Source organism: Ailuropoda melanoleuca, chromosome 16 (assembly GCF_002007445.2).
Source record: "Ailuropoda melanoleuca isolate Jingjing chromosome 16, ASM200744v2, whole genome shotgun sequence".
NCBI classification, from domain to species: Eukaryota; Metazoa; Chordata; class Mammalia; order Carnivora; family Ursidae; genus Ailuropoda; species Ailuropoda melanoleuca.
The window spans coordinates 50,149,874-50,162,468 of record NC_048233.1 but is presented as its reverse complement, the minus strand read 5'-3'; the positions used below and the strand labels follow the sequence as shown (position 1 = coordinate 50,162,468).

The 12,595-nt window shown below is 36.4% G+C and overlaps 1 protein-coding gene across 4 annotated transcripts in view; it reads left to right on the top strand.

Annotated features, from left to right (window-relative positions):
- The window catches only part of PIK3C2A (phosphatidylinositol-4-phosphate 3-kinase catalytic subunit type 2 alpha), a 97,407-nt gene that overhangs the window by 78,182 nt on the left and 6,630 nt on the right, over nt 1-12,595 (top strand). For 3 of the 4 annotated variants that reach the window (XM_034645836.1, XM_002925145.4, XM_034645835.1), the window contains 6 exons: nt 3,466-3,602; nt 5,994-6,163; nt 7,593-7,749; nt 8,377-8,486; nt 10,799-11,006; nt 12,175-12,299. In XM_034645836.1, the coding sequence (XP_034501727.1) occupies nt 3,466-3,602; nt 5,994-6,163; nt 7,593-7,749; nt 8,377-8,486; nt 10,799-11,006; nt 12,175-12,299 (907 nt within the window). Of the gene's footprint in view, nt 1-3,465; nt 3,603-5,993; nt 6,164-7,592; nt 7,750-8,376; nt 8,487-10,798; nt 11,007-12,174; nt 12,300-12,595 lie in introns of those variants that run through there. The other variant, XM_034645837.1, reaches the window with a different exon arrangement.

Sequence of the window (12,595 nt, the reverse complement as noted above, 5' to 3'; positions counted from 1 at the left end):
ACAAATGTTTGTTGTTGATCTACCATCTACAAAATGCTAATACCATGTAGTGTTTATATTTAGAGGGAAGCAATTAAAGACATATAAAGTAATTTGAAAATGCTTTAATAAGGGGCACCTGGGTGGCTCAGTCGTCTGCCTTCGGCTCAGGTCATGAAGCCCCGCATCGGGTTCCCTGCTCAGTGGGAAGCCTGCTTCTCCCTCTCCCACTCCCCCTGCTTGTATTCCCTCTCTCGTTTTCTTTCTCTCTGNGGGGGAGTGGGAGAGGAAGAAGCAGGCTCACAGCAGAAGAGCCTGATGTGGGGCTCGATCCCGGAACGCCGGGATCACGCCCTGAGCCGAAGGCAGACGCTTAACCGCTGTGCCACCCAGGCGCCCCTCTAAGAGAATTTTTTAAAGATATTATTTATCTATCAGAGAAAGAGTGAGAGAGAAAGAGCAGAAGCAGAGGGAGCGGCAGGCAGAGGGAGAAGCAGGCTCCTCACTGAGCAAGAAGAGTTTTTCTTGTATTCTGGTGAATGGGAACTGACTCCTAGTGTCTTCTACCCATCGGTTCCAGTTCTGTTTATAGACTTTCATGTAATTAAGTCAAATCCTTCTTTGTGATGATGAATATTATGGCCTCAGATCCTGAGTTCCACATTTTTCAGCCATTTATCACATATGGCTTTAGATTACCTTATTATCTGATTGTTCCCACTGTAAAGGGCTCAAGTGATTCAGTCTCTGAGAATGGCACCTGGATTTTGTAGAATGCAAAGTAGGCAAAGTGTTGCACGTGCAGAACTTACAAATAAAACCATCATACTAGTTCCTGCTAAATCGTGTTGTGGCCATTCTGTACTTGTACTTTTTGTATCTTACACCCAAGTATAGGACCTTTAACTTTCTTGTATTTGATCCATTACTTTTCAGCCTCTTGGATTCTTTTTAGAATCTGGGTTTTGTTATCTGTCATTGAACCTCTTAGTTTGTGTCATGAACTGATTTGAAGCACATATATTCTGTAGCTTCTGCTAAGTTATTGAAGAAAATGTTTACTAAGAGAGGACCAAGGACCAGCCCTTGTGTCATGTCACTAGAGACATGGGATTTCCTTTCAGGTGATTGCTACATCTTTAGGTACTGTATTTTACTTGGGTACTTATCTACTTCATTGTGTTCTCAACTACTCCACATTTCTCCATTTTATCCATCAAGACAGTACGAGAGCCTCATCACTTTCCTTTCTCAATTTAGGATGTACAGGCTTTATCTTGTCAAAAAGGAAATCAGGTCAATTTAAGAATTCTTGCTGGGAAAAAAAAAGAATTCTTGCTGGTTGGGGGCGCCTGGGTGGCTCAGTCGGTTGGGCCTCTGACTCTTGGTCTCAGCTCAGGTCATGATCTCAAGGGTTGTGGGATGGGGCCCCACATCAGGCTCTGCACTCAGCAGGGAGTCTGTTTGAACATTCTCTCCCTCTGCCCCTTCCCCCCCTCATATGCATGCACTCTCTTGTTCTCTCTTTCTAAAATAAATAAAATCTCAAGCATTCTTGCTGGTTAAAAAAAAAAAAAAGAATTCTTCCTGGTTGGTTTTCATATAAGTCTTGTAAGTGTAAGTTGTTTTATTAAGTAAGATTCCTCAGTGAGAGCCTACCATTTCATTAGGTTGCCTTTTCTTGTACTTCTTTCTTCTTATGGAATTCCTTGTAACTTTGGAGGCATTCAAATTCCTCTCGTTTTTTATGTTGTTTCTAACTAATGGTTAAGTGCTTACTTTGTGTCTTGTTCTGGCCTTAGCTTTTCATTTGTGTTAACCTCACAAGTATTCTTATTTTTCAAATGAAATCACATCCATATCCTCTGTGAAGTTTTAACTAGTATTTCAGTGTTTCTAGTCAACCCTCACTTTCTCAGACTCAACAGTTGTCTAGGGGCGCCTGGGTGGCACAGCGGTTAAGCATCTGCCTTCGGCTCAGGGCGTGATCCCGGCGATACGGGATCGAGCCCCACGTCAGGCTCCTCTGCTGTGAGCCTGCTTCTTCCTCTCCCGCTCCCCCTGCTTGTGTTCCCTCTCTCGCTGGCTGTCTCTATCTCTGTTGAATAAATAAATAAAATCTTTTAAAAAAAAAAGTTGTCTAAATATTCACCAGATATTTATTGGTGTATCTTCCCCCCTCCCCGGATTGATTTTAAGTTCTCTCAAGGTAGGGACCATATCTTACAAGGCTAGTAGTGCATTGTATATTTTATGAACTTTGGTCCACTGTTTTAGCACATAGTAATTTATATATATGTATATTTGATTATGAAATTAGAAATTTGTGTGTATATTAAAAATTTGATTAAACACAGTCATAGAATCATGGTGCAGGTACTCATTGAAAAAGGATGTCACTGTGAACTATAAACTAGATGATGCAACGAAAACAACGTAAAAGATCCAAATGAATTCATTATTCATTGTGTGACCAGACTGCTAGGATTACAAACTGGCCCTGCCCTTTCTTTTGGGGTGGTCTGAAAGCCTTGGCCAACTTGGTTTCTTCCAGTCTTTTGTCTGAAGCAGGTCTCTATGTCCATATCTTTTATTTTGACACCAGTGCATCTCCTTGATTTTGAAAATATGTAAAACTAATTTTATAACTATAGAAATAATACATGCACATAGTAAATGTAGCATGTAATAGAATTTATTTATTTGAAAGAGAGCATGAGTGGGAGATGGCAGGGGACAAGGGGCAGGGGGAGAGGGAGAAGCAGGCTCCCTGCTCAATTTTAGGACTCTGAGTTCATGACCTGAGCTGAAGGCAGACACTTAACCAACTGAGCCACCCAGGCATCCCAGTCTTTCTTTTAAGCACAAAAGGACAGTCCTCTATCTGGATTTTGTATTTAAAGCTTATTTTTGAGCATAAGCACATAAAGATCTACTTCATTGTATTCCCTTATGTAGATGTCCCATAATATATTAATTTGATACTTGTTTTAAAAGTAGAGAAAAAAAATGATTTGCTTACCCAGGCATTTACATTTCATGTAGGAAGGCGAAACACATACTTGATACTTAAATATGTCACAAGGACAATCTTAATCTATTCTTCCCTTTGAAAGGGCTTAGTGTACTCTGAAACACTCCATCATTGCCCAAATACATGATCAGAGTAAGTTTATTAACTAAGTAACTTTACTAAGTCAGTATCATCTAATTTGTAATTAAAATTGTTATTCTTGTGGGGGGGGTGTAGTACATGGTTGTACAGATTATGGAGCCTCAAAGTCAAATTCAACTGTTATATTTTGGGTGCTTCTGAAAATAAAAAATTATTTTGATTTCTCAAATTTTCTAGCATGGGCTGCCAGACTTGATTTTTTAAAAATAATTCCTAACGACGTCTTATGTCAAAGATTGAAAGCTATAGATTTTTTAAAGGCTTACTTTTGGGGAGATATTTTTGAATAGCTTAATGTTTTGTTGTTAAAGGTATGGTGGAGCTAGTTCCTGCTTCAGATACCCTCAGGAAAATCCAAGTGGAATATGGTGTGACCGGATCCTTTAAAGATAAACCCCTTGCAGAGTGGTTGAGGAAATACAATCCTTCTGAAGAGGAATATGAAAAGGTGATTGGCAAGTCTCCTTATTCCAGATAACTTTGTCAAAAATGTATTACATAGGTCATAAATGCTTTCATCTTCCAGCCATGTAGTCAAAGTTGTGAAAACAGTGTCTTTCTCTAAGTTAAAAAAAAAAAAATCATATATATATGTTTGTGTATAAACACTGCGTTTAATGGCAAGAATCTGAGTGAAACCAATGCCTAATAACCCCCAAAACATTCCAAGCATGCATTTAGAAGCCAGCAAAACAGGTATTTTCATGACCCAGAATGTTATATTTCACAAAGATCTTGGGAAAAGTTTTGGAAATGAGTAAGACTGCTGTATTGTATGGAGTTGAGAGGAAAATTATGGGCCAGACTCTCTGAGCTTGAACTTAGGTTCCAAGTCACCAAGTATTGAGCCTTGGTCAAAGTATTAACCTCTTTATGCCTCAGTGACCTGGGATATAAAATAGTATGTGTTATGGTATTATAGTACTTTTTTTTTGGTATTATAGTATGTATTATGGCTGTAAAAAATAATAGCACTATAAGGCTATTGTAAGATTTAGATGAATTTATATAGAAAGCCCTACACAGAGTTAAATTCTGTAGTTGATAGCTGTTATTATTAGAGGTGTCAATTTTTTGTTTTAGCATACTTTTGAATTCTATAATAGGAAAGGGAAATCTCAGGGTGGCTCAGTCGGTAGTGTGTGACTTTTTTTTTTTTTTAAGATTTATTTATTTTAGAGAGAGTGCATGTGAGCACACCAGTGGCGGGAGGGGCAGAGGGAGAAAGGGGAGAGAGAATCTTCAAGCAGACTCCCTGCTGCAGGAGCCAAATGCAGGACTCAATCCCACCACCCATGAGAACATGACCTAAGCTAAAACCAAGAGTTAGACACTTAACCAACTGAGCCAGCTAGGTGCCCCATGCATGACCTTAGGGTTGTGAGTTCAAGCCCCATGTCAGTGGAGGGGGGGGAGTAGAGTTTACTTAAGGAAAAAAAAATTGGGAAAAAGGGAAAGGGAAATCTCTTAGGACATAAGGCCTCTAATGATCCTTAATTGGCCTAAGAAAGACTTAAGAATACTTTTTTTTTTTTTTTCAAGAACACTTTCAATGGCAACATAAGGAGATCTCAGTTTTAATATCATTTGCCTGCCTACTTTATGTCAAGTCATTAATGTATCACATTTACCAATACATACAAAGTTTATCTGTTGACCTAAGAAGATAGAGGAATTTTGCGTTTTGTTAGTCTTTTAAACTGTTTAAGATCACTCTATTTTCTTACTTGTGTGGGGAAAGCAGTTCAACAGAAGCAATACTTGTTTATAGTAATGTTGGCTCTTTTGTGGTTCTGAGGAAGTGGTTTGACACAAAATAATTGTCAGATAACATATGTTGAGTGCCTTTTATGCATTTAACTCTCAATGTCCTTTACTAAGAATATAACATACAGGAGTCATTTTGCTTGGGGTGAATCTTGGGTCTGCCACTTAACAATTATGTGATCTTGGGCAAAGAGCTTCTGTGTTTCAGTTTCCCTCATACATAAAATGACAATCATAATCATACCTATGTCATAGTGTGCATGTACATGCATGTGTGTATGTGTAGGTGTGTAGAAAGAGTAGTGCCTGGTTTGTGGTAAGTGCTGTGTAAACGTTTGCTCTTACCGTCATCAGTAATGATTTTTGGGGAGTTATGAAATAACTACATGGACATGTAGAGCCATATGACTGCTCAGTTCAGAAATGTAGCATCTTGAGAATAAATTAAATGCACATGCTTTAGGTAAAAATACTCATTGTGTACATCTTGGTGCATCCTTCTGTATGATACGATGTTAGTAATTTAATCCCCAGGGCAGGCAAGACTGAAGTGAAAGAAGAGCTCCAGCTTTGAAAAACTTGCAGGTGACACATAAGGAGTCAACAGAACACATTAATTATATTACTGTATGTTTAAAGATGCAAGCTGACTTTCTTCATACATGCCTTCCCTATAAGCCAAAAAAGGGAAAAATATTCTTTTATTCAGATTAATCTTTGTCACAGTGTTAACACTACTTGTACTAAACAACAGAGCCTGTGAGAGCAGAGTTCCACAAAGATGATTCTTAAAAGATGTTCAAAGGCAGCACATATCCTAAGTAGGGACTGGCAGTATCTCTGCCTGTTAAAAGACAATAGCTAGAGAGATAGGGCAGTAACCACGTTTAGAAGGGTGTTTTTGTTTTCGAAATACGACAAGGCTGGCTTTTGTTACCATAACCTAGTTTATAAGCTGTTGAAAAAGTGAATTACGGTAGTGTTTTCAAAGGGTGATGAACTACTTTAATCTTTATAACCTGCCTCCTTTAAAAATATTTTTTTCTAAAATAATTTTATATCTTTATTATAGGCTTCTGAAAATTTTATCTATTCTTGTGCTGGATGCTGTGTAGCCACCTATGTTCTAGGCATCTGTGATCGACACAATGATAATATAATGCTTCGAAGCACAGGGCACATGTTTCATATTGACTTTGGAAAGTTTTTGGGCCATGCACAAATGTTTGGCAGCTTCAAAAGGTACTGATTTAGTATTGTTATTGTTGTTGCTAAAGAAAAGAAGGGCACTTTTTTTTTTTTTAAACAAGTACCCCCGGGGGCGCCTGGGTGGCTCAATCAGTAGGGCATCCAACTCCTGATCTCAGGGTTGTGAGTTCAAGCCCCACTTTTGGTGTGGAGCCTACCTTAAAAAAACAAAAACAAGAAAAACAAGTACTCCAGGTAATCCTGAAGCAGGTTTCCACATTGTGGATCACTTTTCAAAAGGTATTAATAAAATTATCTATATCCATCCATCATGTGTATATGTATCTGGAAGAGTTTCCATAATTTTACTCGAAGGAAAAAGAAATCGACTTCTTTTACCACACGATGGTTAAGGTTTTGGTGGTTTTAATGTCAGCCTCTCTACAATCTAAGTATTCCTTCTCCACTTTTCCTGTCCACTTTTTTCTTCCTAAGAAAACTGAAGTTGTTGGTTTGTTTTCTCAGATTAATTCAAGAGGTCATTGATTTCAAGTTCAGTCATTTCAAGTAATGCTAAAGGTGTTTTCATTTTGATAGGATCAGAATTTTATTTAAGATTGATGTCTTTGTGTATTTTGAGGAACCTTTCTTTTGACACATTTAGCCATAACATTGATTTTAATTAGTGGACAGAACTTTCTTATTTTATTTTAAGATTTTATTTATTTATTTGACAGCACAAGCAGTGGGGAGAGGAGGAGTGGCAGGGAGAGGGAGAAGCAGACTCTCCACCAAGCAGGGACCCCAATGTAGGGCTCGATCCCAGGACCCCAGGATCATGACCTGAGCCAAAGGCAGACGCTTAACTGACACTGAGCTACCCAGGTGCCCCTGGACACAACTTATTTTAAAAGAAAGGCACATTTTCACAAATTAATGTCCCCAAACTTGCCTCTTTTCTTGTTGTTCTTTGCCTTTTAGCTCCCATTGAGCCAGACTAGGTATTAAAAAAGACCCTAAGAGATGACTTGACCATGTAGTAGATAAGAATGTGTGTGTGTGTGTGTGTGTGTGTGTGTGTGTGTAGTAACCTTTGTTGAAATGAATTAAGGTATATTTAACTAGTTAGTGCTACCTATTAGAAATGTTCCCATTTGTATAACGGCAATGAGTGCCAAATTTTTCTCTCTGTATATTTGTAACTACTGTTTGATCTCTATTTGAGTGTGAGGGTTTATAAATATCTTGGAAAAAATTCATATGTGTGTTCTATCTAAATAATGAGATTGATTATATGATGGCTTTCCTGAAAATGCAAATTTAGAAGTTTTAATGCAGATTCAAACCTGCCTGATTCTAAATTTCCCAATTGGAAATTGCTATGGCTCAGATAGATTAGTTCAATAACCATGTGGTAACAAAAGCACTATTTGAATATCTTCTGTAAATAATACTTTTTGTTGTATACTTTCTTTTTAAATAGGGATCGGGCTCCTTTTGTGCTGACCTCTGATATGGCATATGTCATTAATGGGGGTGAAAAGCCTACCATTCGTTTCCAGTTGTTTGTGGACCTCTGTTGTCAGGCCTACAACTTAATAAGAAAACAGACAAACCTCTTTCTTAACCTCCTTTCACTGGTAACTATTCTTTTACAAGCCTTTAAATAATTTACATTAATGCTCTGTGTTTCAATATCTAAAGAAGGATATTTTGGAATAAAATTTACTGTAGTTTCAAATGTCAGAAATACTATCAAAATAATCAAAAATTGCTGCTATGTAAAATATGCCAGACACCATTTATATAAAATACAAAACCTAAGTCACATCTGCCCTGGGGGTGAGGAGTAAAAGAAACTGAAAGGGACCCCGAGAGAGTCATCTGGGATGCTGGGACATATTTTGTATCTTAATTTGGATGTGTTCAGATTTCTATACTTTTCTGGATGTGTCTTAAGTTAAAAGTAAACCTCCGCTATGATTATTTTGACTGAACTTGATAAAACAGAGGACTGGACAAAAGGTCTGGATTTCACAGGTTTTATTCCATAAACTGGCTTTGTGACTTCCAACAATTGACTTACTTGACCTCAATTTTTCTCATTTATAATTGAATAACTTAGGTCCCTATAAGACTAATATAAACTCCTCAAAACTGTGATTGTTTGCTTTAGTTCTAATTACTTGGCCAGCTTTTAAGGGTTGGGGGGTGGGGAACAGAATTTTAAAAAGTTTAACTCACAAACTCTTTTTCCCTTTCTATAGATGATTCCTTCAGGGTTACCAGAACTTACAAATATTCAAGACTTGAAGTATGTTAGAGATGCACTTCAACCGCAAACTACAGATGCAGAAGCTACAATTTTCTTTACTAGGTAAGGCATATTTAAATATATTAGAGAAGGCACAGAGCTTTGATTTGTTTTCCTTAGTTTAAACAAATGCTGTATATCAAAAATCTGATTTTTAGGAAATAATTGTGATTCACAGTATTGCAAATAGGCTTATCAAAAGTATATTTTATGTCAGAAGTTTATTTACTGAGTAAATGTAAAGGATTTGCAATAACACTTTAAAAAATTTATTTTAAAATGACTCAAGTTTTATTTAGTATATGACTTGAATTATAAACATCCTATCTATGAACTATTTCTGGAAAGCATATTTCCTGTAGTGCCAAGTACAAAGTTTTTGTTTTGTTTTTTTCTAAAATAATATCTGTACTAATCTGTTTTTCAAGATTTTGCCTGAACAACTTTCATGGATACCATAAATACTTAAAACTGCAAACTCTGGGACACTGCTGTAGTAAATTTTTACTCTATGATGTAGTATTAAAACACATATACTGATTATTGGCATTTGAATTTGTCATTTTTGCTTTAAAGGCAGATCTTCCTGGCAAATGTGTTCTAAAAGTCTGGTGACCAGGTTGGCCACTATCTAGTGGTACCACCTCATTATTATGCCACAGCAGGGAGGGACCTATGAGCTCATGTTCTTTTTTCTTTTTTCTCTTGCTTTCTTCCTCTCAGTGGAAAAGATAGAAAACTGGACAGGACTTCCCTAGTCTCAAGAGTCTGGGCTGAATTGAACTGAAGGAAGCTGGCTTTTGTATAGCCTTCCAAACTAATCCTGATAATTTAGGTATTGATGGGTTTTGTTCTGCTTTTCAAAAGAGATTCATTGGTGCCTGTGGGCAAAACTATAAAGCAGGCATGTATTAGTCCGCTTGAGCGGCCATAACAAAATACCACAGACAACATGGCTTAAACGATAAACACTTATTTTCTCTTACTTCTAGAGGCTGGGAAGTCCAAAATCAAGGTGCCAGCTCATTCACTTCCTGGTGAGGGCTCTAGCTTACAGACAACTGCCTTCTTGTTGTTTCCTCACAGAAAGGAAGGAGATAAAGAGCAAGAAAGCATAAACTTTCTTGTCTCTTCTTATAAGAACACTAATCTTATTGGATCAGAACTTTATCCTTAAGACCTCATCTAATCTTAATTACTGACTCCATAAAGGTCCTATGGGGTTGGGTCTCAACATAGGAATTTTGGAGGATACAAATATTCAGTCCATAGCAAAGCGGGAACCTTTGTGTGAGGTTCTAGACTATTCTTTTTGAATCTTTTTCCTCTTTCTGGATTTCTTTATCCTGCTTCTGAGACTTCTTGTTTCTTTTGCATGCCTAAAATGTTTTATCCAAGCCTGCTTTCCAGATATATCCCTGTCAAACTCCCTATCCTGTCAAAACTTCTTTTTCCAACTGAGGGAAATTACAGTTATCTGAAGGAATCTGATACCAGATTCTACTACTGTTTGATAGAAAGATTTTATTAAATTTGGATTACTTTCGATGCTTCCTTCTATACCTGTTTAGTTGTCAACTTCCCTATTTATTAAAAGGGAATTAAATAATGATCATCTTTTTTGGCATTATACCAGTCATCTTCTATCCCTCATAGTTTTTTAGTTAGTGTTAGATCCCACAGAGCTCAAGAAATACAGCATCATTTCTTGGGAGGCAGTGGGATGGGATGGAATAGAGATTTTCTTGTGCTAAAATGTTTTGTTGGGATGGAATATCTTTTAATGAGTTTTGGGCTTAAAGAACAAAGGAAATCCTGGCAAAATGAGAATCTGCTTAATATTTTAAAAGGAATGAAAGTGGGGGTGCCGACTGGCTCAGACAGTAGAGCATGTGACTCTTGGTGTCAGGATCATGAGTTCAAGCTCCATGTTGGGCCTAGAGCTCCCTTTGGGGGGGTTGGAGAGAGAATCTTAAGGAGCCCGACAAAGGGCTCGATCTCACAACCCTGAGATCATAACCTGAGCAGAAATCAAGAGTTAGATGATTAACCGACTGAGCCACCAAGGCGCCCCAAGGTTCTAGAGCTTACTTTAATAAAAGAACATTTGTATATCTTGATTGATAGATAGGTAGATTTAAAAAAAAAAAAGAATTTGAGGGGCTCCTGGCTGGCTCAGTTGATGGATTGTGTGACTCTTGATCTCAGGGTTATAAGTTTGAGCCCCACATTGGATGTAGAGATTAAAAATAAAATCTTAAAAAAATTTTTTTAAAAAGGAATGAAAATGTTTTTCATCCTTTATTATTTTCAAAGAACTGAACATGTTTTCTCGTGAACATTTACTATTAACATATTTTCCGATTATTTTGTAGACTTATTGAATCAAGTTTGGGAAGCATTGCCACAAAGTTTAACTTCTTCATTCACAATCTTGCTCAGTTGCGTTTTTCTGGTCTTCCTTCCAATGATGAGCCCATCCTTTCATTTTCACCCAAAACATACTCGTTTAGACAAGATGGTGGAATCAAGGAAGTCTCTGTTTTCACTTATCATAAGAAATACAACCCAGATAAACATTATGTAAGTTTGGTTTTGGTATTTGTAGAGACTCATGCATGCATTGTTGTTCTTTTCATACTTTTTTCTCCCATGGATGGCCCAAAAATAAATAAATATTTGAGGAATCCCTAATTGTTTTTTGGTATTTATTTCTTGGTAAATTTGCTCCCAAACCATGGGGGACAAATGATATTCTTACTTCTGGAGACAAGATTTAAAAGGTGGTGCTATTTTGCTTTTTTCCTCTCTTCAATTTGTTCTTAATTTAAGGTAAAGCTTGCTCATTGTAACAAATTGAACCTATGTAAAAGCACATAAAATCTTCAGTTCTCATTCTACTTTCTAGGGATGAAATATTATTAAACATACACACATATAAAATACATCCTTAAACAAAATCAAGATCTTTAGTATGCTTCCCACCTCCCCATGGATAGCATTATCAACTGTTTTATTGCTGTTTTTCACCCTTGTGCTAATATTTTTATTGGGAAATACTTTACAGCACAGTCTTTAAGTTTTTGACAAACTGGTATCTTAGAAAGCAACTTTATTATTTTAATTTTCACCTATTTTATTGTTAGTAAATTTTTGTAAGTTTATTTAGTATTTTATCCTAACACCATTTTATTGAATATTCCATTCTTTCCCTAATGATTTATAATATAGATATTATAATGTTAGCATATTTTAAATGTATATCCCTGAATTTATTTCTGGTCTTCTGTAGATAAATATTACTTTTTTCTACGCCAGTATTTTACTCTGTAAAGTACTGTGACTTTATAATACTTTAAATATCCAGTAAGACAAGTTTTCCCTCATCCTCCTGCCACCATAAATTTTGCCTTTCTCATTTACTCTCTTAAATGAACTTATTAATGTGTTCATTGGAAATGTACTAAATTTATAAATTTCAGGAAGTACATTTATTATATTTAATCCTGGAAATAAATGACTTTCACTTTCCAGTTCTTGTTTATATATCTTACAGTGGTTAATATCACTCTTAGATATAGTTAGATGTCTATAAATACAATGACTTTTATGTTTGCTGTTTCCTCTTGGTGACATATGTATTACTAGCACTGCGATTATATAGAATGGTCAAGTCGTAAACTTTCTGTCAGGAGAGGTTTTTTGTTTTGTTTTTTTAATCTAATGTATTTGGGGTGTGGTTTCTTTTCAGATTTATGTAGTCCGAATTTTGAGGGAAGGACAGCTAGAGCCATCATTTGTGTTCCGGACTTTTGATGAATTTCAGGAACTTCACAATAAGCTCAGTATTATTTTTCCACTTTGGAAGTTACCAGGGTATGTTCCCATTTTTGTACATTAATCCTTTTTTTTAATAGGAAACAATTTCTTACCAAGTGTCGGTCAAAAGCTTTCTGTAAACATTTAGTAAGATACAGTGGACCATGTGTGACTGACTTTCTTTTGTATCACAAGGGCCTGATAAAAGTACTATACATAGACAAGGAACTATAAGGTTTTCTTGAATGAATAAACAGTGAATAAATGATCAAGATCCTAAACTTAAAATGGGGGATTTTCTAGCTTTCTAATTTCAGCTGAAGCGTTTTTTTTTTAATCATATTGGATTAGGT